The sequence below is a fragment of the Euleptes europaea genome, chromosome 20, assembly GCF_029931775.1.
Source record: "Euleptes europaea isolate rEulEur1 chromosome 20, rEulEur1.hap1, whole genome shotgun sequence".
NCBI classification, from domain to species: Eukaryota; Metazoa; Chordata; class Lepidosauria; order Squamata; family Sphaerodactylidae; genus Euleptes; species Euleptes europaea.
In genome coordinates, this window is record NC_079331.1 from 13,052,077 (window position 1) to 13,079,205 (window position 27,129).

A 27,129-nucleotide genomic window follows, 5' to 3' on the forward strand; every position below is an offset into this window, starting at 1 on the left:
CGTACAACACCAGATATACAGATAGTACTAAAATGTACACGTGTTCAAGTTTAGCTGGGTTAAAATGAGACTGGAAAGGCATGGAAGTTTTCTTGCCAGAAAGGATCAGGTCACAAGGCGTAACCTTACATTCAACCTGGTCAAAAAATGATCACGGAAAGAAAAGTAAGAGTAGAATCGAGCGTCGAGAACAGGACAGGGCTTCCCTAGAAACAGAGAACGCTTCAACACAGACGTGCAAACACCCCATCTTTCCAAGCGAAGGCGCTGGAAGCAAGACGATGCTCCCTCGTGCCCGGTCTCACAGTATACTGGCCAAAGAGTGTGTCCCGCCATAAAAGCCATACCCCACAAAAAAGGCATTTTGCTTGTGCCTTTCCCCTTCGACTAACAGTTCTCTCCAACAAAGGCATGTTATATGAAAGTGGTCTCATGGCACGGTCAGAAAATGGTGGATTGGGCTTTACGCACACCTTGGTATGGTCCCCTCACTAATCTTTTGAGCATGGTGCACAATTACACCCGTTCCCCTGAACGTTACTGGTGCATGCTGGCCTAGAGGTGAAGGCTGGGACTTTCCACGCTGTCGTGGAACGCATCGCGACCAACAAGGGAAAGACTGGTGAGGCCAGGAGAGATGTGCTAGCCTGGATCCGGCCACCTGGTTGCGCGTGATCGAGAGACGGTCTACGAAGGAACGTCTCCTTCCTCAAGAAGAAACGAAACGTTTTCAAGTGCTGTGAAATATTCTATGAATCTCTCTTTTTAATGCAGTGCTCTAGTTGTGCCCGACATACACATTCCATTAAAGTAGCACCATGGTGTGGCAAAACACATTTCTGACCCCAGAATCACTGCCTGGAGAACAGTGTGACCCCCGAAGAATCTCTAAGCTGCCCCTCTCTGCTCTGGGTTGAAGTGTCTGCAGTCCAGGATGTTCATTCTTATTTATTGATATTTATTTGTTTAGATATTTAGAAGAATAAGAAGAAGAGTTGGTTTTTATATGCTGACTTCCTCTACCACTTAAGGGAGAGTCAAACTGGTTTACAATCACCTTCCCTTCCCCTCCTCATAACAGACACCCTGTGAGGTAGGTGGGGCTGAGAGAGTGTGGCTAGCCCAAGGTCACCCAGCTGGCTTCGTGTGTAGGAGTGGGGAAACAAATCCAGTTCACCAGATTAGCCTCCGCCGCTCACGTGGAGGAGTGGGGAATCGAACCCGGTTCTCCAGATCAGAGTCCACAGTTCCAAACCACCGCTCTTGACCACTACACTAAGCCCTGCTTTTCTTTCCTCTGGGGACCCAAATTAGCCTACAACATTCTCCCCTATTCCATTCTAGCCTCACAACAACCTTGTAAGGTAGGAGCGGCAGATTCTAATCTGGTGAACCGGGTTTGATTCCCCATTCCTACACATGAGCGGCAGATTCTAATCTGGTCAACTGGGTTTGATTCCCCATTCCTACACGAGTGGAGAACCGGGCTGGTTTCCCCACCCCTACACATGAAGCCTGCTGGGTGACCTTGGGCTAGTCCCAGTTCTCTCCGAACTCTCTCAGCCCCACCTACCACACAAGGTGTTTGCTGTGAGGATGGGAACGGAAGGCGATTGTAAGCCAGTTTGAGTCTCCTTAAACGGTAGAGAAAATCAGCATATAAAAACCATCTCTTCTCTTCTTCTCGTGCACGGAGAGCTAAGTGCTACGTCTGTCCTCTGAGCTAAGTGCTTTCCCCGAGGCAAGCAGGCTGCAGGAACTGAACCCCCATAACATACTGCGACCCCAAACCCTGTGTTTGATTCACCAAACCACATCTGCTCTGAGAGCCAGTGAAATTGAGAGTATTTTACTTCCAGGTAAGCGTGCCAAAGAGTGGAGAGAACCTGTTCTTTCGTTACCTATTTACAAACAACTTTCTCTAAGGCATGGATTCTCAACAAGGGGGGAATTTTAGGGTTCCGGGGGGTGGGGTGGGGAATTGGGACCACTATTCAGCAAAGTGTGATGTCCTGTAGATTAAGTACAATCTGTAAACGTGTAGTTTGTTTTTAATTTAATCTTCGACATTCAATAGAGTTTATGACTATCTTGGGAAGGGGGGAATTATATTCCGAACAATGGGGAAAGGGGGGAATGGAGCAAAACAAAGTTGAGAACCACTGCTCCAAGGGGAAAGTTAGAAAATGGTTTCACAGTCAAATAGTCAGAGCTCCGAAAACGCTCTGCAGTCAAGGCGCCTCCCGCCGTGCCGTCCCCCGCAATCTCTAAAAGCGAGGAGGAACGAACTGCAAAAAAACCTAATCCTGAAATGAACCCCCCCGAATTATCTCGCTAGAACTTGGACAGTCAAGGTTTGGGAGGGGGAGCGAGATATTGGAAATACGAGAACCGTCTCCTTGTTTAATCACTTCTACGATAACGCAACACAGAAAAAGCAGAGCCCCAAACTAGGTGGTTTTCTTTTTTTAAAAAACCCAGAATGTCGTTTCAGAGGTTATCTGCCTAGATGCTTTACTCAGAGAATGGAGGAAACATGCCTAAATCGGCAAAGTCTTCGATGTTGTAATTGCCCGTCCCCTGGGTCGGATCCCCTGGAATGGGCAGCATATCCTGTAAGATAAATAAAAATGAAAAGAAGGCACAATTTTTTTTTGTCTAGTGATCTTATCTGAGGCAACCCTTCTTCCTTGGAAGCGGCAATTAATCGGTAGTGCCGGAACAACACAGGTGACTTGTTCATAAAGTGGAGGGGATTCGACTGACCTCCGCACCTCAAAACCCAGTTCACGGGAAAGTCAGCTCATCAAATTCCCCGCCACGCTAGGGTAACAGGGGTTAAACTCGATCAAAAAGAGGCCGGGTTCTAGTTTTGCTCCTTTGGTATCCTCCCAGAACTAGGGTTGCCAGCTCCAGGTTGGGAAACACCTGGAGATTCTGGGGGCGGAGCCTGAGGAGGGCAGGGTTTGGAGAGGGGAGGGACTTCAATGCCATAGAGTCCAATGGCCAAAGCGGCCATTTTCTCCAGGTGAGCTGATCTCTGTCGCCTGGAGATCAGTTGTAATAGTGGGAGATCTTCAGCTACTACCTGGAGGTTGGACCAAAAAAAAACCCATGCAGACTAAAGGTTGTTAACCAAACAAAACAGAACTTATGACCAAAGTCTCGAAAATTATCAAAAATATATTCAAAAGCCTCATAGTGTTAACATGCTACTTGCGCCTTTACAATATCTCAAAAGTGCTACCCCACATATATCACTATTACATAACATAACAACTATTAACCTACAACTATAACCTAACAACTGTGCAAGACTCCAATAATAGTCCAATCCTCTGTAAGCGAGAAAGGAATCCGGTATTATCCTCTTTCAATCTTTCATCCGTCGCGCTTCGGAAAAGTTGGACTCCATTGCCGTATTCTTCAGCTTGTATTATAACCAACCAGGAACTTTGCTCCTTACAGCTTCACATTTTGTGTATTCAGGCGCAGACATGGATTCTTATAATTCATTTTAAATCCGATTCTTATAATTCATTTTAAATCGGCCTTCCCCGTGGTTATAATACAAGCTGAAGAATACAGCAATGGAGTCAAACTTTTCCAAAGTGTGACTGATGAAGGATTGAAATTTGAAAGAGGATAATGCCGGATTCCTTTCTCGCTTACAGAGGATTGGACTATTATTGGACTCTTGCATAATTCTTAGGTTATAGTTGTATGTTAATAGTGGTTATGTTATATAATAGTGATATATGTGGGGCAGTACTTTGAGATATTGTATAGGCACCAGTAGCATGTTGACACTATGAGGCTTTAGAATATATTTTTGATCATTTTCGAGACTTTGGTTGTAAGGGCTGTTTTGTTTGGTTAACTACCTGGAGGTTGGCAACCCTATCCCAGCACAAAGGCAGTAACGGCTCGACTTCTGATTCTGCTCACCTGGAACACTTCCGTCTGGCTGGTCTGCTGGTGAGTGTGCTGTTCGCTGTTTTGCTGGTTATGGTGCTGGCTTTGCCACTGGGACCAGACCTCCGAAGGCCTCCCTTGAAACTGCCCACTGCTTTGGCTGCTCTCGGCTGAGAAAATGAAAAATGAGATAGAAACAGAGCTGGAAGGGACCCTCAAGGGTCATCTAGTCCGACCCCCTGCACAACACAGGGAATTCACAACTACCTCTCCCTCCCACGCCCCCAGTGACCCCTGATCTATGCCAGAGGAAGGCAAAACCCCTCCAGGATCCAAAGCCCCAACAGTCAGACGTTTAAACGACATTTTGCACCTTGGACTCCAATGCACTTTGGCCAAGCCGCCGGGTTGCCTACCTACCAAACCCTGCAGTTCTGTTGGCCAGGCTGGAATAGGCATTTCCGCTCGGCGAAGAGGTGGCAGGACTGGAGAGAGGGCTGTAAGAGGCCGGGTCAGCGGGGTAGGTGTGGCTGGTTCCAATCCCAAAGGGCGAAGACTGAGCCTTGCCGGACTGCGAAGGAAGTTGCTGAACAGGGAAACAAGCACACCCCAAAAAAGAAATGCATTTCCTGCCCAGAATTCTTTTTATTATTATTAATTATTTAGAGGGAGATATAGAAGGAAAGGAAAAATGGAGACATCAACATTACAATTAATAAAACAGAAAAGCAAAAACAAGTCAAGCCAATTGCATTGCCATACTTTTCATCATCATTATACCATCAATTAGTTACCCAAGTTATTGAGAATAGTTATTGAAAATAGTTTTGACACTGCTAATCACATCATTAAAAATAATAACAGGCCTACCAAGTTTATTTGCTATCTCTGCAATCAAAACAATTATGTAGCTCTAAAGTTGAGTTGAATTTCGCTAGTTAGTATCTAGTCTTTTATTATTATTTTGATTAAAATTAGATCACAACATATTTATAGAATAGTGTCCATTTTTCATGAAACTGCTCATAATTCACATCGTTGCCCCCCCCCGGCATTCTTGACCTGGGAGTAGAGCGGCACAACCGGCCTCCAATTTAGCAACAAGAAGTTGCAGAAGCGGCAATTTTTTCGCAAAACTCGTCCCACCTTCATTTGTCTCTGTCAGGGTTGATGCGCTTAAAAGTAAATCTTGATAAAGCAAATCTCAACAGAGCAGGAGACTCTAGCTGTTATCTGAAGAAGGGAGCCATGAGTCATCCAAGCTCATACCCTGCCAGAAATTTTGTTAGTCTTTAAGGTGCTAGGTGACTCTTGCTCTTTTCTACCCATCTTGATCATTCAGACATTCAGCTAATTTATTGAGGCCATCGACCAGTATTGCAAAGTTAAAATATCGTTAAAACAACAATCGTTCGATACAGCAAAGAGTATCAACATGATCATTTGAACTAGTCAAATGGGTTTAAGGATCTGCATCAACTTTAGTATCATTCCCCCGCATCTTACATATCCCAAGGCAGAGTTTAGCTACTTGTCTGGATACCCAGTGGTTTTCATCGGACAACAGATATTCCAAAGTAGTCACATCGGACTTGTCGAGGAGACCATCTAACAATGGCTGAAGTTATTTTAATCTGGCCTCCTTGTAATAGGAACATCTCAAAAGCATGTGCTCCGTAGTTTCCACCTCCCCCATTGGGCATGGACATAATCTTTCTGAATATGGGATCTTTTTGAATCTATGTCAATAGAGCATTCGCAGTTGGTTCCAGCCACAGCTAGCTTTGCCCTACCTTCCTATGTTAGGCCAAGTGAGACTAACAGTGCATTCCTAAGGAGAGTTACTCCATTCTAAACCCATTCATTTCAATGGGCTTAGAATGGAGTAACTCTCCTTAGGAATGCACTGTAAATCAAGGGTAAGAAGGGTCTACTCTGCCACTCATATCTGAACAGCCTTGTTGGATACCTGAAACGTACAAGCCCAGAATAGGGGGGACACGGTTTACTAGCAATATCAAAAGGATCCTGTACCAAAATTAAGTTTATTCATTCCATTCCAGACAGAAGCGTGCAAGCCCCTTGAATGACCTTCGTACCTGTCCTGGGAACGGAGGGCGACTTCCTGTCCACGTCACTTGACTCTGGTTCAGCTGGCGAGAGATCTGCGTCAGATTCTGGCCTGTCGAAGAGGAGGACTGAATGTCGTTGACGCCGGGGACGTGGACCACGGAGGAACTGAAAAGGAGGAGAACGTGAAGGAACGCGAAGAGAAGCTCAGCGATGCTCACGTATCTCAAGGTCTGCAAATGCGCTTCTTCACCCCAATGCATACATTAACTTATGGAACTCACTGCTACAAGGTGAAGCGATGACCAGTAATTTCGATGGTTTCACAAAGGAGACTAGATAAATTCAGGGAGGGGGCTAGCTGTATCCGTGATGGCAAAATGGATTTCTAATTCCCTACCCATCACAGTTGTGAATGTTTCCTTGGTTTTTATTTTTATTTTTTAAAACTGCTTAGTTGGTGTTATCTAGGTCTAACAGGGTCCTGAATTCAGCTTAGGAAATTCCTGGAGGAGGAGGAAAAGGAGGAGGAGAAGAAGAGTTGGTTTTTACATGCCAACTTTATCTACCACTCAAGGAAGAATCAAACCAGCTTACAATCACCTTCCCTCCTCCTCCTCCCCGCAACAGACATCCTGTGAGGTAGGTGAGGCTGAGAGAGTGTGACTAGCCCAAGGTGTAGGAGCAGGGAAACCAACCCGGATCACCAGATTAATGTCCGCCGCTCATGTGGAGGAGCGGGGAATCAAACCCAGTTCTCCAGATCAGAGTCCACCACTCCAAACCATTGTTCTTAACAACCACACATGCTGGCTCCCCAAATCTTATGACTTGCCCAGCTTCAAGGGCTACCAAAAGAACCAGAAATTTTGTACTCCTAAGTACCTTCCTCTTGGTGGACCCAGGCAGGACAACAGTTGAATCTGGTGGAGCCAGGGAAAGATCCCAGAAAGAATCTCGCAGATCATGGGTACAGCCTGCCAATGTCTGGCATTTACTGGGTTTTAAAACCCAAATACTGGTTACCTTACAAGACCTTAAAAACCCTACAATAATTCCAGGGGAAAGTGGGGGGATTTTTTAGACGGAAGCCCCAGTGGTGCTTTCCAAGAGGGATGACTTAGTTACGCTGCTAAGCAACAGTGGATCGACGCAAGCTGCAAACCTAGCGACAGTATCTTCCTTTCATTCATTCTGTCGCGAGGTATACCTGAAAGATTTCCCAGAATGTCCTGGCTGGAAAGGGCTCCCTTGCGAATAGATCTGCTGGTTTCCCGCCGTGGATGCGGAAGGCATCATCTTTTTATCTGCTGCAAGAACAACGGCGAGAAGACATCTTTCAGAGTGGGGGATGGAACAAACGAACTCACAAGACATGCAAACGGCTCGGCACTGGAAAATGGTCTTCGTAGTCCCTCAGGGCAAAGTGCTTTGTGGGACACCATTAAAAATGATATAAAAATTAACAGGTTTTCTGCGGGCCCGATGAAGCAGTTAGGTCAACTGGACCAGAACAAGATTGCTACTAAATCCTTTAGGGCAGCATAATTCTAAGTTCTAAGGGAATAATAAGGTCTGTGTACATTAACAACCTAACCCTTATAGTTTTGACTCGGTAATAACTGCAATGCAGTTCTGAGGGAATTGTTCAAAAGTAAGTGTACATAAGATTAACAGACTTAAACTGCTGAAATACCATGGAAGTGAGCAGGATTTTCAGCAGCCCAAACTGTGCAACTCCAGCCTAAGAGCATAACCTCAAACATGTGCATCTTCTGGATTATGATTTTTTTAAAAACCCTGCTATACCGACAGAACTGCCAACTGACATAAGACACTGAAAAACAAATCAGAATTTTCTCAAGAACTCGTAAGAGAATACAGCTATCGACCTGGGGTATCAAATTTGCAGTCTATTGCGTAAGTAGCTAGGAAAATCCTGGCGAGATTTAACAGCCGCTCAGGCAACAATTTGCCTGTGTGATGTCTTCATTCCTGTTTGTCAGTATTCCAATTTGTGCACAATAGGCCAATACAAACACCCCTCCAGAATCTGGAAAATAAACCTTTTGCCTTGGATTCTGTAAAACTGGGCAGAGACACATCTAACGGCAGAGGCAATCCAACTGCTACTGCCACATATACAAAAATTGCAAATCGGAAGCCACTTGGAAGGCTTGAAGAGGGGAGTGGACACGTTCATGGAGGAGAGGGATATTCATGGCTACTGGTTAAAATGGATACTAGTCATGATGCATACCTATTCAGGATCAGAGGAGCAGGCCTATTAGATTAGGTGCTGTGGGGCGCAGGGAGGAGAATCCTGCAAGTCGACTTGCTTGTGGGCTTCCTAGAGGCACCTGGTTGGCCACTGTGTGAACAGACTGCTGGACTTGATGGGCCTTGGTCTGATCCAGCAGGGCTTTCCTTATGTTCTTATGTTTATACTGTCTGAATGCGCTGACGTGCGTCCTGGTCTTCAAGGCGTAAGGCTCCCCCCCTTCCTTCTGCAGCCTGCCCAGCCCGTTGAAATTGTTACTGAGGGTCAGCAGAACCTCGGGGTAAGAATAGGGGCAAAATTGGGGGGCCTTCGGTGGGACGGGGGAATCAGTGAAAATCGCTATTCTGGCGGACATGCTGTTCCATCCGAGGAACAACATACCAGGATGCATGCCAACGTCCGATGGCATTAACTGATATTTCAGTGCTGTTGTTTGAGAGGGAGGGGCTGTAGCTCAGTTTGTAGAGCATCTGCTTGGCACGCAGAAGGTCCCAGGTTCAATCCCCAGCATCTCCAGGTAAAGGGACTAGACAAGTAGCTGATGTGAAGGACCCCTGCCTGAGACCCTGGAGAGCCACTGCCGGTCTGAGTAGACAATACTGACTTTGATGGACCAAGGGGCTGATTCAGTATAAAGCAGCTTAATGGAGGTAGGCCATGGCTCAGTGGCAGAGCATCTGCTTGGCATGCAGAAGGTCCCAGAAGGTTCAATTCCCAGCATCTCCAGTTAAAGGGACTAGGCAGGTAGGTGGCGGACCCACATTTTTGGGACCCTGAAGCTTGAACTGTTATGGGAGCCCCTTCACAACCAGCAACGAGGTCCGGGTAACCTCTGTTATCTTCTTCAGTGGGGTTGTTCTATGGCAGCTGTATTGGTTAATTCTCTAATAGAGAGGCAGAAGGTAATCAGCGGGGTCTCGTTAGGATAAAGAGGTGAAAATCTGAATTTTGGTGTTAAAATGCGCAAGCGAGACGAGCGCAGCTTGAATTGAGAATTCAGATGTCTTTTTATGGTTCCGATTGGCTCTAGCCTAAGGGCTGAGCTATAGAACTATTAAGCCATGCACCAACGAAGGATTCGAGGATCCAGCTGCCAAAATGTAGGCTACGAATAGATTCTGGTGAGCACAACGAGCCCATACAGCTGGGGGTTCAGGGGCTGCAAGTCCCCGAGAAAAATTTGAAAACTGACCAATTACAGGGACATTTTGAGGCCATATGAAATGGGAATTCGAGCACACCCTAAGGTCAATATTAAGTATTTCAACCCATTGGCTTATGATTCTATCACTAAAATAGACTTATTTTAATTAAAAAAACCACTCATAAAAAAAAAGTTGCTTCAGGGGCCCTGAAGCTTAAGCTTCATTAGTTTCATAGTAGATCCACCACTGAGTAGAAGGCAGCTTCATGTGTTCATGTGAGATGCCCCGTTTGGGGGAGAGTTCTGGAGAGCTCGAAAGCTAGAACACTGTGCTGTGTTACTGCAGCCAGTCTTAATAAAAAGGTCTTACGTGGTTTTGTTTTTCAGGTTTGCTGTTGTTCCTTTGCCCAGATAGTTATTCTGCTTTTAGACCCTGGTCTTACTGTTCGACTATAGTGCACCAACTTTATTGTAGATCGCTTTTCTGCTCCAATACAGTGATTATCATGGCAGCTGCTGTCTGCACCATTTCATTCGGTTTTGATGATGTTTAGCATTTTTATTGGTGTATGACATTTTAAGGTGTCGGACTAGGATCTGGGAAACGCAGGTTTGAATCCCCACTCTGGCCTGGAAACTTGCTGGGTGACCTTGGGCTAGTCACCCTCTCTCAGCCTCAACCCTGGCAAGTATTTGGATGGGAGACCTCCAAGAAATACCAGGGTCGTGACGTGGAGGCAGGCAATGGCAAACCCCCTCCGAACATCTCTTGCCTCAAAAACCCCACCGGGGTTGTGACTTGTCAGTTGACTATTAAGTCAGTTGTGACTTGACGGAACAAAAAAGAAGGCATTTTTATTGATATCAGTATTTTGACGGTAAGAGTGGGAGCCCCCTTTTATTAAGTGGGGCTTATTCCCAGAAAAGCGCTCTTAGGATCACAGCCATGATGTCTTTATTTTAAATTTTCCCAAAGAGCACTTTCCTGGGAGAAATCCCCGCTGAATAAAATGGGGCTTACGTCTGAGCAGACCTGCTTGGGATTGCTACGTTTTTAACTTAATCTGTAATTTAATAATAATTTAATTTTTTATTTCCCCACCCTCACCCCAAGTGAGTTGGCCATCACCTCCATCCTCCACCGCTGGTTTTATCTGCTGCGACATTTTTGGTCTTTCGTTATCCTCTTCTTATCTGCTGCAAAATTTTCTATTGTTTGCTAACATTCTGCATTGCCTTTCAAAGGGAAATCTTACTGTTCTAATTATTTTATTCCCTCGGTCTGTACAGAGGGCTGTTCTTGTTTTAAATAATTACTGTGTGGTTCTGCATTTGATTCATCTGTACAGGCTGCCTAAAAACAATTAATGGAGAGACATGACTTGAAATAAATAACTGCTGACTAGTCATTATTGGCTACTACGATTGTCTCTCCCTGCGATGATTTCTTCTATTGTTCCTCGCTCCCCCACCCCACACACTTTCCTTTTGTTAAATGGCTTCTTTTCTTTTTAAAAAATATGGCACATAACATTAGTGCCTTTGGAGGTCTTTTAATCGGTAAGGCAGGACACAAATGCTTTAAAGCAAACAAACAAACACTAGTGAAGCTTCTGTAATAAATCCAGCGTTTGGTACTTGGATTGTGGGTTTCCAGAGAAGGAAGCAGAGGGAAAACTCTCCCTCCTTTCTGGATTTGGATGCTCTGTAAGTGTCCAACTCCTGACCTCCACCTAGGCTCTTGCCAGATTCAGAGCTACGGGCCTCGTAAGACCTGCTGCTCAGAAGCCCCACGCCACGGCAAGAAGGGATCTAATTTGTACGCCGATACGTGCCTGACGGCTGCAGAGCGAATGTCCCCACCGAGATTGGCCCCCTCTGTGAGAACTCCAAGTGTTTGCACAAGCTGTCCCGGAAAAGCCGATCCAAAGTCAACACAGCGCAAACGCATGCAAGCAATGTGCGAGCCTGCCTGTGTGTTTGTGGGGGTACTCTGGATCAGACTCGGATGTGGGAAAGACCCACACGTTGATGTGAAAAACAGCCCCATCCTCAAATCTCTCATAGCACTCTATTGGGAGGAAATCAAAGAACGAATTAAGAACTGAACATTTCTCCTTGCTCTCCCACTTCCTATTCGTCTTGATTTTATCTTTTACCTGTTCCCTTTTAACCATGATCAGTTAGTTGTGATCCCATTTTCGGCCACAGCCCATCTTTTATCGATTTATTTACACGCACACACATACGCACAGAAGAAGAAGAGGAAGAGGAGGAAGAAGAAGAGCTGGTTTTTAGATGCCGACTTTCTCTACCACTTAAGGAAGAATCAAAGTGGCATACAATCACCTTCCTTTCCCCTCCCCACAACAGACACCCTGTGAGGTAGGTGAGGCTGAGAGAGCTGTGACTAGCCCAAGGTCTACTCAGCTGGCTTCATGTGGAGGAGTGGGGAAACCAACCCGGTTCACCAGATTCGCGTCTGCCGCTCATGTGGAGGAGTGGGGAATCAAACCCGGTTCTCCAGATCAGAGTCCGCCGCTCCAAGCCACCGCTCTTAACCACTACACCACGATGACAGATGCTTGAGCCTCAACAATCCTTCTGACTAACATTATTAGGGTACCTCCTGGTGAACTAGAGCCCCGATGATTTGTGTGTCATAGGAAGCTGAAGGCTACGTGATTCTCAGAAAAATTTGAACACAGGACACTGGCACCCCCCCTCAGTAGGGGTGTGAACATAGGTCTCCCCAGCTTGACACGCCAACCACTCTATCACAATGGCACTACTCTGAGTAATGCAACTGCGGGAAGGGACCGCCTCTCCTGGTATGCCCCTCAGAGAGCTTTACAATCAGCAAATGCTGATCTCTTGGCAATCCCTGGACCAAAGAGCGCCTGGCGGTCCTCAACCAGGGCTTTTTCAGCCCTGGGCTCAGCCGGATGGGACTCCCTTTCAAGTGAGACCAGGGTCCTGCGGGATCTCAAACAATTCAGCAGGGCCTGCAAGGCGGAGCTGTTCCACCAGGCCTATGGTTGAGGACAGCTACGGTTTTACATCTGTGCTGGCCTCCCCCCACCAATTCCCCCCTCCCCAGTTCTTTTATACTGTGGGGCCCGAGGGCTGCAGCAATTTTCAGATTTAGAGCAGGGGTGTAGAACTCAATTGTTATGAGGGCCGGATATGACATAAGTGTCACTCGGTTGGGCCAGGCCATGCCTTGCCAGCCCAGATTAAGAATGGGTGGGGTAGCTGCCTCGGCTGATTTGAGGGCCGCATAAGAGCTCCCAAGGGGCCGGATCTGGCCCTTGGGCCGTATGTTTGACACCCCTGATTTAGAGCCATCGACTGTCAATTCACTGGTTTTAACTTCTGAAACGCCATGCGATTTTATGGAGATTGTTTTTATTGTGTTTAAGGAATTTGTATGGTTTTACATGTCGTTTGCCGCCCCGAGGCCAGTCTTGGCTGGGATTTGAGGGCCGGGCATAAACTGGATTAATTAAATAAATAAATAATGCAGTGGGAATCTCATTCTGCCATTATTCCAGCTTCTGAGACGCCGTAAGGAACTGCTCCTGCGCCTTCAGACGTTGTGGGATCCAGCCACGGCGCAGGGGTGCTCAGATGTTCCTTGCCCGCCCCTCCGCGAGCCCTCATTTCGTTCCCACGTGTAATGTTCCTACAGAGTTCCAAAGAAGCGGCCCTTTCCAGGCGCTGATCGGACCGAGAGCGGCTGGATCACGTACCGCTAACCGGGATCAGAAGGGGCTTGTTGTCGGAAACAGGATTGTGACACAATCAAAGGCACGCAGCGGGGGCCGGAGGTGGGAGGAAAATTAAGTCGGGCTTCCTTTGGTTTCTTGAAAAGGATTCCGCCAAACATCTGGTACAAGTATTCATTACTAAAACAATAATGTTTAAATCCAAACGGGGGAAAAAAGACTTTAGCTTGGAAAACAGATAATTGTCCGCAGTGATGGCAAACCTACCCCTATTGTACCATTCTGCTGAACAAAGTTTATTTGTTCACATATTTAAACCCTACCTTGCCTTTTAGCTCAAGTTGGAAGCCTTTCTCCAGTCTGAGGAGGAGGAGGAGAGTTGGTTTTTATATCCCGATTTTCTCTACCTTTAAGGAGTCTCAAAGTGGCTTTCAATCTCTTTCCCTTCCTCTCCCCACAACAGACACCTTGTGAGGTAGGTGGGGCTGAGAGAGTTCAGAGAGAACTGTGACTGACCCAAGGTCAACCAGCAAGCTTCATGTGGAGGAGTGGGGAATCGAACCCGGTTCTCCAGATTAGAGTCCACCACTCTTAACCACTACACCACGCTGGTCTCTTCCAGTGTCTCTTCCAGTGGAGAAAGAGGCATTTGAGCTGGAGGAAGGCTGCTTAGAGGATAACTGGATCCATCCCTATGTGACCTTTTCAACAGAGGGTTTTCTGTGGTGTAGTGGTTAAGAGCGGTGGTTTGGAGCGGCGGAGTCTGATCTGGAGAACCAGGTTTGATTCCCCTCTCCTTCACGTGAGCGGCAGAGGCTAATCTGGTGAACCAGCCTGGTGGGACTCCAGGTTTCCCCACTCCTCCACATGAAGCCAGCTGGGTGACCTTAGGCTAGTCACAACTCTCTCAGCCCCACCTACCTCACAGGGTGTCTGTTGTGGGGAGGGGAAGGGAAGGTGATTGTAAGCTGGTTTGAGTTTCCCTTAAGGGGCAGAGAAAGTCGGCATGTAAAAACCAACTCTTCTTGTTCCTATGAGCATCTGCGCTTAAAAGCTAGCAATGAGGATCACAAATAGTGGGGACAGACAATTTCAACAGCAAAGAACTTCACTTACAAGTCGTTATGCCGGCAAACATCTCGGCGAACCTCGGATCCCTCTCCTGGGAAAAGATTGCGTCCGGCTTCTCAACAGGCTTCCCGCTCTCATGGACATTCGACTGTATAGCTGGAACAGGTACCTACCTCCATAGGAACAGAGCAGCAAGTCATACTCCCCTTGGTGGGTAAGCTTCAGCCCACCTTTTCAAAATTTACCTTCCAGATTCAGTTCAACGACAAATGTACATTTCTTTATGGGTGCATTAATGCTCTGGCTTTATGGGTAGGGCCCCCTGAAACCAGTGACCTGTGGGCCAGCCACTGGTTTCCAGGACCTCTGGTACCTGGTCAGTGGAGTGGGCTGGTTCTCTGGCCAAACCACACAAGCAGCTCGTGGGGTGGCACAAAGAGAAGAAGAAGAAGAGTTGGTTTTTTATATGCTGACTTTCTCTACTTTTTTTTTTTTAAAGGAAGAATCAAACTGGTTTACAAACTCCTTCCCTTCCTCTCCCCACAACAGGAACCCTGTGAGGCAGGTGGGGCTGAGACAGCTGAAAGAGAGCTGTGACTAGCCCAAGGTCACCCACCAGACTTCATTTGTAGGAGTGGGGAAACAAATTAAGTTCACCAGATTAGGGTCCACCACTCATGTGGAGGAGTGGGGAATCAAACCTGGTTCTCCAGATCAGAGTCCACCGCTCTTAACCACTACACCACACTGGCTCAAAGAGGAATGCACCAACGTTGTTCAACAGTGGAACTGTTCAACAGTGGAATCAGCTACCTAGGGAGGTGGTGAGCTCCCCCTCATTGGCAGTCTTTAAACAGAGGCTGGACAGTCACTTGTCAGGGATGCTCTAGGTTCATTCTGCATTATGCAGGGGGTTGGACTAGATGGCCTCTATGACCCCTTCCAACTCTATGATTCCATGATTCTAATGCACCACAGGGGCTCACTTAGTCCCGGACATCAGAGGCGGTTCAGGAAGCGAAAGGGCAGGTCCAAAGTAAGGCCCCGTGGCAGCACCAGAACAGCTCAGCTTGGATCTGGCTGGTGGCAGCACAGGGGGAAGCATCAGACCCACCTTGCTTGGGGCCCCAAAATACCCAGAACCGGCCCTAGAGACGATGGAACCGCAGATAGTTCACATTATCATCACAGGGTCCCTCATGTTTGTGATCCTGGAAATAAGGTTACCCCCCCCCCTTCCCACAAGTGTCAAGTACATTCTACCGCTCTTCCCAACCTGGGCAACTATCCTGATTGGTCCTCCTGGGCAGAAAGAACTGGGCAGTGTTCTTTTTTTTTAATGCAAGGGATTATGGGGTAGCCCCTACTTTGCTTCTTGGCAGGAAGGCGAAGCTAAGAAGCAGCAGCGTATTGCTGCTGGCCTCACAGGAACGCTCAGGCAACCCAAGAATCGTCTGACGAAACCCAAAGAGGCCAAGAAGCCAGGTTTGCCGCACCTGAGACAAGTCGTACGACGACAGCCCGTCTCTCTGATGTACTTCAAGCTCTGCCTGCTGCTGTTGAAGTTGCCTAGAGACGGGAAAGGGAATTGGTTAAAGAAGCCTCGAGCTGCGTTCTCCCCTTTGGGAGAGCGGCTCTCTGCAGAGACACAGGAACGCTTGGCTGAACTGCCATCCGGCAACCCAACTTGGATCTCCAGGTTGTCTGGGCGCCCGTCAGGGACGGAGCATCACAATCCTAGGATGGGGTGGAGGAGACCACGAAAACACAGGTGGAAGGTTGCGACCTGTATTTCAACAGCAGCATGCCGCAGAAGTCACAGCCAGGCGCTGCCAAGCTGGCAGCCGTCTCGTTCCAGCCGGTGAGTGGAGGGAACGGCGGGCAGTCCCTGCCACAATGCTGTCACCCGGCCCTGGGAATCATGTGGCCCTGGAGACCCTAACCTATGCTACCGGCCCACTACAGAACCCCCCAATCTGCTGACCTCCCGCAGTCTGGTAAGGTTGCCAGGCACTTGCTCTGTGCTGCCGGACTATTCGGCCACCTGCCCCGTATACTGGCCAACCTTTGGAACGGAGCGACTGACACGTAGCTCCCCACCCACCCCGCTTCTTCTGGGTCTCCTGGCGCCGTTTCCTCTCTCACCAGTCAAACCAAGAGCACTAAAAACACCCATTAAAAGAGCAAACCCCTTGCTTCTGCCAGTAGTCCAACCTGGGTGCATATATTCTAAATGGAAAAAGGAGTGACTCATGCAGAGATGCAACAGGCAACCTCCGCAGAGGGTGGGTCATTCTGCTGCCTCTCTGACCTATCTAACTGTTCTTGACTCATGTGGCAGAATGACTTCTCCCCACCTCCTACTCTCACCAGCAGACATCGGCTGGAAATAATCAAGGCCAGAACAATGAATTCCACGGGGATGCAGAGGGCAGCCTGTATGCCCCCTCCCCTGGTCCCAAATAAACGTTATGGCTTTATTCCTAAATAAACTCATAGATATGCAGCTCCCGCCACTTCAGATATCTAAGCATTTGCAGCTTCAGGGTCCCTATGCTTTCCATCTATTAATCATTCCCCATAGCAAAGGTATTGCAGCAACAGATGTATAACCCCCCCCCCCCAGTTTAAACAGCAATATTTTGGACTAGGGAAAACACAAGCTACAGTTGCCCTCCAACACGCAATTTCAGACTTCCCCTTTCTGAAGACTTGTTCAGAAACCTACAAAGGAAGGAAGGAAGGAAGGAAGTAAAGCGACCTGAATGGGTAAGAGCGCCCGGCAGGTGGCTGCCTTAATCCAATTATGAGAACTCTGGAAATTAATTAAACATGCAGAAGCCGCTGAACCCGCTTCAAAGGAAACTGACACATTCAATCAGAGAGAAGAGAAATGAATCAGACCGAGGTAGTAAAATCCATCAAAATAGCTCTACAAATCCCTCAGACGCAGACATCATCTGAGTCGGGTGTCGGGTGCTTTGGCGGTAGGAAAGTGCCAGTAGACAGTTCATTGGAAACCAGTTAAGACTAGGGTTGTGCATATCAATATATCCCAACCAAAAACAAACCCCAAATTAGCCATTTTGGCAATATTCAGGTTTTGGTTTTACCGAATACCAAAACCTGGGGATCTCCCCAAAGCCGAATAGGCGATTCCCGAAAAAGCCAAATATTCAGATATTCGCCTTTGCTCAGATGCACTGCTCTGTGCTTTCTCTTTTTTCTATCTTTTTTTGACTGGTTTTGTTAGGCCCTTGTGAGGTCGTGGTCGTGTAATTGGAGCCAACTTGGTCTGACCAACCATTCAGTGGGTTGATCTGGATCAAGCATAAGGTTTTTTTAAAAAGACGGGGCTCACCCCATCGACTACAATGGACCCGAATTTTTCGGTAAACCTGGAAATAAAGCCGAAAGTTAAAAAAATAAAATTAATAAGTCAGGAAGTCGAATGAGAAGGCCAAGCTGAATGGGGGTGGAGAATTCTCCTCTAGAGCAACGCTCGAGTTAAAATACTTCACTTCTCCAGGAAGTTCGTTTGGGACAGCTGTGCCCAAAACAAACTTGGATTTTTATTTTATTTTATTTTATTGGCATGGAAAGAAAGTGAACATTTGAACCCAATGTTTGGTTGTCTTTCCACTTCTAAACCAAATTTGGAAAATTGTTCGCTGAAGCTGGAAAGAAACACAACACAAAAACAACTACCAAGTGTAATCACCGGAGCCCCCTACAGTTCTTCCAAAACCGTTTAAGCTGAGTAAATTCATTACTCAACCAGCTTCATATTCATCAGTTTTCACTTTTAAAGACATACCATACCAAGGAAGGTAACAGCCTTCGTAAAACAAAACTAAATAACCCCTGCCCAATTATATACATACGATCAAGCTAAAATGGTAATAAGAAAACGTTCCATGAATCGGGCTCAGGAGCGGATCGGTAGCCAGTGTAATTGTTATAATACTGGGGGCATATGCTCCCGAGAGCTGGCCCCGACCAGCATTTTGCACCAGCTGCAGCTTCTGAAGACTCTCCAAGGGTAGCCCCAAGTAGAGGGCATTGTAATAGTCCAGTCTAGATGTAACTAAGGTATGGATCATTGTGGCTAGATCAGTGGCAATTGGCACATGCCTATATACTGCATTAATATGTTGTAAGCTGCCTCGAGCAGTTTCTCATGCATCTTTCTAGATCAATACACATATATCTGCCACTCATATACAACGCTGATGAGACTTTATCTACAGAGGACATATTAATTAACTCCACCTAACGGAGCTGTCAATACATCATCTGCAATTTATTGCTCGTGCAAAATTTATGGTGATCGATCTCAGATTTCATTCCTTAGAAGAAATAACTTCAGCTGGTTATTTCAAATCACTAAGGACACAGGAAGCTGCCTTATACCGAGTGAGGGCATTGGGCCATCTTGCTCAGTATCGAATCCAAGTATCAAATACGTGCTCAGTAAGGAATCCAAGACCTTCGTTTTGCATGCAAAGCAGCTTTCTGTGTCAACTTAGGGCCCAACCAAATGGGATATTTTCCAGATATATGTTTATGGCACATCCGCAACTACCATATCTGTTTGATAAGTATAGACTCGTTGCCACCGTCAGTTATCAGCGGAGAGCCCTACTGGTTGTGGACTGTAATAATAAAGAACTGAACTGAACTACCAGTGAACAGGTCAAAGCAGGGCTGCTGTCACGCTTGGAATACTGTGTACAGTTCTGGTCACCACACCTAAAAAAAGGATATTACAGAGCTAGAGAATGTGCAGAAAAGAGCAACCAAAATGATCAGGGGACTAGAGCAACTGTCCTATGTGGAACAGTTAAGACGCTTAGGGCTGTTTAGCTTGGAAAGAAGGCGGCTGAGGGGAGACATGATAGAGGTATATAAAATTATGCATGGTTTGGAGAGAGTGGACAGGGAGAAGCTTTTTCCCCTCTCCCATAATACTAGAACGCGAGGTCATCTGTTGAAGCTGGAGGGTGACAGATTCAAAACAGATAAAAGGAAGTTTTTCACACAACGCATAGTTAAATTGTAGAACTCCCTGCCCCAGGATGTTGTGATGGCTAACAACTTGGAAGGCTTTAAGAGGGGAGTGGACATATTCATGGAGGAAAGGGGTATTCATGGCAGATAAAATGGATACTAGTCATGCTGCATACCTATTCTCTCTAGTATCAGAGGAACATGCCTATTCTATTAGGTGCTGTGGAGCACAGGCAGGACAATGCTGCTGTAGTCATCTTGCTTGGGGGCTTCCTAGAGGCACCTGGTTGGCCGCTGTGTGAATAGACTGCTGGACTTGATGGGCCTTGGTCTGATCCAGCAGGGCCTTTCTTATGTTAAAACCACCAACTCGGAAAATCCAGCACATCTTTGTCCTCTTTACTTCCTCTCCTGGCCCCACAGGGCTCCAGCGAGCCACCCAAACCCCACTGCCATACCGGGCTTCTCTGGGCTCGGTGAGAAGAAGAGGGAGCAGGCAAGGAGAGAGAAACAGACGGGGCACGGGCTTCTGCCCTCCATCCTACGGCTGCCTCATAGCTTGGGGGGGAGGGCCGGAGGTGCAATGGGGGGGGAGACAGGATGAGAGGAAGATGGCAGTGTCAGTGGAGGGCTCTAGAGGGGCCCACAACCCAGCATGTGGGGCTATGAGACCCCCCCAGGTCGAAGGCCAATGCATTACAGCACAAACGCCAAGACTCGCATCCAGCAAAGGGTATCCCCAGATGAAAAGGGGAGAGACAACTGCCACTCATTCTTCCTCCCACTACTGATCTCCACCTCCCCTTTCATGTCGTTCCTGGTGTCCCCTGTAACCCCCCAAAGTAACAGTCCAGAGGGGGGAGGTGGCGAAGTCCACTCCCAACACAAGAAACTACCACTGAATCCAACCCCATCCACCCACACGCTTATTTCCTTAATGGACAGGGATCCTAAAATATGACAAAATTACAGAGATGTGGCAATTCTATTTCCTTGTAATTATCATTACTGGACAGCTCCACCGAGCAGCATCTTTCCAAAACAACAAAGGACAAGCAAAGGAAGTGGAAGCGGGAGTGGGCCAACTTTGCAGACACATACTTGACGTTGGTGTTGGTGCAGATGATGTACTCGATCTCATCCGAGTAAGGGTTCTGGAATGTGAAGCTGCTGGTCCGGATTAACATCCACTCCCGGTTTTTGATACGGAAACGATACATCACAGAAAGGACCTGGCCTTTCAGCTTAACCACCTGCAGAAGCCGTGGCAAAAATCAGTGACGGGAGAAAGCGGCAGGGCGACCAAGAAGACACATTTGGCGCATCATGTATCATTTACTTTTCCAAAACAAAACACTGATCGTTTCCCTACAAATCACGATGGGTAGCCGTGTTAGTCTGTCGGTAGCAGGAAAAAAGAGCAAGAGCCCAGTAGCACTTTAAAGACTAACGAAATCTTACTGTTTCAAGATGCCAATAAAGGTATTGTATTGTTGACTAACAAAATCTCTGGCAGGGTATGAGCTTTCGTGAGTCACAGCTCACTTCTTTAGATACAGATAACAGGCTGTGGCTCACGAAAGCGCATACCCTGCCAGAATTTTGTTAGTCTTTAAGGTGCTACTGGACCTTTTTTCATTTCTATCCCTACAAATCAGTTAAGAGTCACTGCTAGGTATCTGCCTAGAGATGACCTTACATAATAGCTAAGACTCCTCATTAACAGTTTTCCAAATTTCTTCAGATTAACTGAAGAAGTGACCAGTGAAAGTCATACAAAATTTCTGGTAGGGTGTGAGCTTTCGTGAGTCACAGCTCACTTCTTCAGTGAACTTCTTCAGATAACTGAAGAAGTGTGCTGTGAAGCTCATAAAGGTAAATTTCCCCTGTGCAAGCACAGGGTAATTCCTGACCCATGAGGTGATGTCACATCCCGATGTTTACTGGGCAGACTTTTGTTTACGGGGTGGTTTGCCAGTGCCTTCCCCAGTCATCTTCCCTTTGCCCCCAGAAACCTGGGTACTCATTTTACCGACCTCGGAAGGATGGAAGGCTGAGTCAACCTTGAGCCAGCTACCTGAAGCCAACTTCTGTGGGGGTCGAACTCAGGACGTGAGCAGAGCTTGGACTGCAGTACTGCACTTTACCACTCTGCGCCAAGGGGCTCATACCCCGCCAGAAATTTTGTTAGACTTTAAGGTGCTACTGGACTCTTGCTCTTTTCTAACCCTACAAATCAGTTAGAGTCACTGCTAGATATCTGCCTAGAGTTTGCCTTACATAATAGCTAAGACTCCTCATTAACAGTTTTTCAAATTTTCTGATACCACTCCATTTAAGAGATTAAGATTTTTTCACCCGATAAAAATTTCACAACATTTTAGCTGCTGTATTCAAGCAGGGAAAAAAACACCTCCCTCTAAATCAGATTCTTAAACCATACTCTCCCAAATAACTTAATAAAAACTGCTGGCATCAAATGCAACAAGTATCCTCAACTATCATGGATCAATTCTAAAACTGTATGTCAGAAAGTTGGAATTTGCAAATAGTTCCAAGAAAGAAATCCATAAAAAGTCAGCATTGTTCATTTGACATCTCCAACATGTTTCTAGAACAGAGGGGAGAAATCACGTGGATTGCTGGTTCCCTCCCCTTTCCCCCCAGTTTTACAATACATTCAGAGATAGTCACGGAGGTAAATCGCAATAATATATGTATTTTTTTCTTTCTTGAGTAATATTATCCCTGAAAGGGAACCATAATCAGAAGTATCAGTTCCTATAATGTTATGAAGAAGAATGTATAGAAGGCTATCTTGGGGCGAAAATGCATGGTCGCTTTATCCTCCTTTAATCCCTGTTTTAGCCAGGATCGAACGCACATTAGGTGAAACGCATGTGTTTGATCCTGGCTGAATCCTGGCTGAAACAGGGATTAAAGGAGGATAAAGCGACCATGCGTTTTCACCCTTGGCCACTGGACTATGGGGTCCCCCTGTTACAAGCAGTGTATAAATGTATTGGGAGGGAAGGCAGCATGGTATAGCCCAATCTTGTCAGATCTTGGAAGCTAAGCAGGGTCAGCCTTGGTTAGTATTTGGATGGGAGACCACCAAGGAAAACCAGGGTCTCTATGCAAAGGAAGGCAATGGCAAATCACCTCTGTTAGTCTCTTGCCTTGAAAACCCCATAAGGGATTGCCGTAAGTCGGCTACGACTTGACGGCACTTTACACACACACACACACACACACACACACACACACACACACACACACACACACACACACACACATGAATGTCTTGGGTAAGAACTGAATCTGTGCAGAACAGCAGCTAGGAGACTGCGACTGTGACTAGGGAGGAATTAACCCATAATAGATTGGGAAAACTGGCGAGACAAATTCCTTACTTGTCAACTGTTTGTCTGCTAGGATGACAGAAGGATCTCATTTTCATGTACCTTGCCTTTCCTCCAAAGAGTTCAAGGGGTTGCCTTCACAAGAACCCTGTAGTGTGGGGCCAGGCTGAGAGACTGCTACTGAATGATGGCTGCCAACTTGGAAGGCTTGAAGAGGGGAGTGGACATGTTCACGGAGGAGAAGGCTACCCATGGCTGCCAGTCAAAATGAAAGCTAGTCATGATGCATACCTATTCTCTCCAGTATCAGAGGAGCATTTCCTTTGGGGACCCAGCATACCTATTCTCTGCAATTTCAGAGAAGCATGCCCATTATATTAGGTGCTTTGAAACACAGGCAGGAAAATGCTGCTGCAGACGTCCTGTTCGTGGGCTTCCTAGACGCACCTGGTTGGCCACTATGTGAACAGACTGCTGGACTTGATGGACCTTGGTCTGAATGAGCAGGGCTTTCCTTAAGTTCTTATGGAGGATGGGGCTATCAATGGCTACTAGTCAAAATGGATATTAGACGTGATGCATACGTATTTTCTCCAGTATCAGAGGAGCATGCCTATTAGCTGCTGTGGGACACAGGCAGGATAATGCTGCTGCAGTCATCTTGCTTGTGGGCTTCCTAGAGGCCCCTGGTTGGCCCCTGTGTGAACAGACTGCTGGACTTGATGGGACTTGGTCTGATCCAGCATGGTTTGTCTTATGTTCTTATGAATCAAACTCACTCAGTGCATTTCACAGCAGAACTCCAGTGTAGCTCTGGTCCAAACGCCTACAGCACCACACCATCGTGGCTCTCCATTAGTTCATTAAGAAATCTGCTCTAAACTGATCAACTTGGAAAACTGGAATCTCCAGTTAAAGCAGGAAAAGGCACAAGTGAAAAGGAAAGAAAAATACTTTTCACAGTTCCCAGAACAATAAAGTCTGGTCCTGAATGAAAGCCAGAAGTGAATGTTTTATTTAAACTAAATTTTACCATCCTAGCTTCAGTTGGATGAGCCACATCCTTTGAACAACAGCCTTTCTACCACCACACCCAACAGGGTGATTGTAAAAAAAAAAAAATAGAGCTTGTGTCTAAATGCTCAGAGGAAGGGCTTTCCAGTGATACTAGACAGCCATCCTCTGCAAATTTCGATACAAATTCTATTTGTTGTTCTTGGCTTCCGAACCATTCATTTAGGCTTAATTTTTCCTACCCCGATGAATGAATTTATCTTTGGCAGGAAGCAAAGATACTGGAAATTGGCCAGAGCCTGCAAAATCCCACTCAGGTTGGTCTTGCCCTAAATGGTTCCTGAGAAGGTCGGCCATTTCTAAAACTTCGCCTTTTCTGCGGCTTACTGCACACCAGTGACAATATATAATTCACTGGGGTTTTTGATGAGGAAAAAAAATCTTATTTTCTTACAGAAGAAGAAGAGATGGTTTTTATATGCCGACTACCTTTTAAGGAGTCAAACCAGCTTACAACCGCCTTCCCTTCCTCTCCCCACCACAGAAACCTTGTGAGGTAGGTGAGGCTAAGAGAGCTCTAAGAGAACTGTGACTGGCCCAAGGTCACCCAGTTGGCTTCACGAGGAGGAGTGGGGGAACCAACCTGGTTCACCAGATTAGAGCCCCGCTGCTCATGTGGAGGAGTGTATAAAGTATATATAAAACATAAATCAATGTCATGTTTAGACTTGGGTCCCATCCCCAAGATATCTCATTATGTATATGCTAAAATGCCTAAATATTCCAAAATACAGAAAGATCCGAAACCAACCACTTCTGGTCCCAAGCAGTCCAGATAAGGGATACCTGACCTGTATTACTTCTCAGCCTTTTTTTTTCTTTTGGCCGGCAAGTCACATCTTACTTATGGTGATCGCTGGTGGGGTTTTCAAGGCAAGAGAAGTTTGGAGGTGGTTTGCCATTACCTTCCTCTGCATCGCAGCCCTGGTATGCCTTGGAGGTCTCCCAACAAAAAACTTGCCATTAACATAGCTTTTCACTGGAAAAGAAGGAGCCCCAGAAAACCTGGAATTCCAGGTAATAGGTAATAGGACTCCCTGCTGTTAAACACCCTGAGAACTGCATCTGGGAAGCGCGACTGGAAACAGGCCAAAGCGCTTGGCAAAAACAATCCCAACGCTACATCCCAGATCAATCAGAATCAATTCGTCCAACAAGGACATGAATTCCAACCACAGATCTGCGGTGCTCTGGAAAACCCAAAGCTAGGCCCAGAATTGCTTCCATATGCTTGCATGTTTCCGTTAGCGGATCTTAGCGCTACTTCCGAAGGCTTTGCATCGACAGCCAAAATTCTCAGGATTATTTTATATAAACAATTGGGGGGGGGGGAGAGGATATTCCAATTATATAGCATGGGTGGTATCTTCCAAACAGTTCAAGTGAGCATAATCCAGAAACGGGCAGAAATTCCACTGCCACTTCCCACAAACTTTGGAGAAGAAAGTTCGGCCAGAGCTTCCGTGTAACGCTTTTTAAACTTCTGAAGCCCCTCCTCTAGGCTTGCCAAGCCCCTCTTCGCCACTGGCCGGAGGTTTTTGGGGTGGAGCCTGAGGAGGGTGGAGTTTGGGGAGGGGAGGGACTTCGATGCCATAGAGTCCAATTGCCAAATCGGCCATTTCCCCCAGGTGAACTGATCTCTATCAGCTGGAGATCAGTTGTAATAGCGGGGGATCTCCAGCCACCACTGGGAGGTTGGGAACCCTACCCCACCCACTTCCAAAAAACCACTTGGCGGGTGCCAGAAAAAGGTGTCCGCGGGCGCCATGGTTCCCACGGTCCCCACACTGGAGACCCATCCCTTAGCTTTTCGGTGTAACTTAGGCAAGCTAACTTTTTTCTTTCCTTTTTGCAAACTAGCAAACTCTTGAGGATTTCTTTGAAAGGCTGATCTAAGGGCTTGGACTGACGCTTTTTTGGTGGGCATCGTGTCCCTGTAAATCCTCTCACTTTAGAGGGGACACAGGCATTTAGTATTAACAATAATAAGCTGTGCAAAGGCAGATCAGTTTTGTCCAACAGCCTCACTGTTAAAATGACGCAGAGGTGAAAGAGACTGAAGCTGGGCCAATAAGTAGCCTGTTACCTGTTGGAAGCTCTCTCTCAGGTGGCTTTGATCTTCTGGATGGCAGAATTCTAAAATGTCTTTCCCCAAAAGGTCCTAATCAACAACGGAGAAAATTTGCCTTGTTAAAAAGTAAGCAAAAAATTACAAGTTCCTCTCCAAATTCTATAAGGCATTGAGGTCTGGTTTGGACAAGCTCTGAAACCTGGGTTTGACGCAAGGGCAAACTGTGGTTTATTAAGAATGGAGAATCTCTCCCCTTCCCACCATTCCAGGCCAACTAACTTGCAATTTATGTTTCTGGTCTGGAGGGAAAGCTCAAACAAGAAGAAGAGTTGGTTTTTATATGCCGACTTGCTCTACCACTTAAGGGAGTCTCAAACCGGCTTCCCTTCCCTTCCCCTCCCCACAACAGACACCCTGTGAGGTAGGTGGGGCTGAGAGAGCTCTAACAGAGCTGTGACTAGCCCAAGGTCACCCAGCTGGCTTCGTGTGTAGGAGCGGGGAAACAAATCCAGTTCACCAGATTAGCCTCTGCCACTCATGTGGAGGAGTGGGGGATCAAACCCAGTTCTCCAGATTAGAGGTCACAGCTCCACTGCTCTTAACCATGCTGGCATTGAGGTCTGGTTTGGACAAGTTTCTGAAACCTGGGTTTGACATAAGGGCAAACTGTGGTTTATTAAGAATGGAGAATCTCTCCCCTTCCCACCATTCCAAGCCAACTAAACTTGCAATTTATGTCTGTGGTCTGGAGGGAAAGATCAAACAGTTTGCTCATTCAAATCTTATGTCACAAACCTGGGAATATCTAAATAACTGCCTATTTATGAGGGAGGGGGTTGTGTCTGAAGGTTTCCCCCAGGTTCATTCACATGTCAGCACGCTACAGTTTGGGGCTGTGAATGAACTAAACCTCGGTATGTAGAATCTATATACTATGGAGGCATGGAATCAAACCACTCTCGGCTTGGGATGGTTCAATTGCTGAGCAACTTCTTTGTGTGTAGAAGGCCCCAGGTTTCACATGAACACATGAAGCTGCCTTATACTGAAACAGACCCTCGGTCCATCAAAGTCAGTATTGTCTATTCAGACCAGCAGCGGCTGTCCAGGGTCTCAGGCGGAGGTCTTTCACATCACCTACTTGCCTAGTCCCTTTAACTGGAGATGTCGGGGATTGAACCTGGGTCCTTCTGCATGCCAAGCAGATGCTCAGCCACTGAGCCACAGCCCCTCCCAACCCTGGGCATCTCCAGTTAAAAAAATAATTCACAGTGGGTAGCCGTGTTAGTTTGTCTGCAGTAGTAGAAAAGAGCAAGAGTCCAGTAGCACCTTAAAGACTAACAAAAATATTTTCTGGCAGGGTATGCGCTTTCTGACATTCTAGCTGTATCTGACTGACTTTC

General features: G+C 46.7%; 1 protein-coding gene across 1 annotated transcript in view; it reads right to left on the minus strand.

Annotated features, from left to right (window-relative positions):
• Positions 1–2,489: 2,489 nt before the first annotated feature.
• ARNT2 (aryl hydrocarbon receptor nuclear translocator 2) overlaps positions 2,490–27,129 on the minus strand; it is a 93,987-nt gene continuing 69,347 nt past the window's right edge. Inside the window, exons 14-22 of the mRNA XM_056866086.1 lie at positions 25,742–25,816; positions 20,321–20,472; positions 15,706–15,778; positions 14,255–14,378; positions 7,196–7,295; positions 6,015–6,153; positions 4,336–4,501; positions 3,949–4,085; positions 2,490–2,613 (exon numbers count right to left, since the gene is read on the minus strand). Of these exons, the coding sequence (XP_056722064.1) occupies positions 2,515–2,613; positions 3,949–4,085; positions 4,336–4,501; positions 6,015–6,153; positions 7,196–7,295; positions 14,255–14,378; positions 15,706–15,778; positions 20,321–20,472; positions 25,742–25,816 (1,065 nt within the window). The 3' untranslated portion in view covers positions 2,490–2,514. The remainder of the gene's footprint in view (positions 2,614–3,948; positions 4,086–4,335; positions 4,502–6,014; positions 6,154–7,195; positions 7,296–14,254; positions 14,379–15,705; positions 15,779–20,320; positions 20,473–25,741; positions 25,817–27,129) is intronic.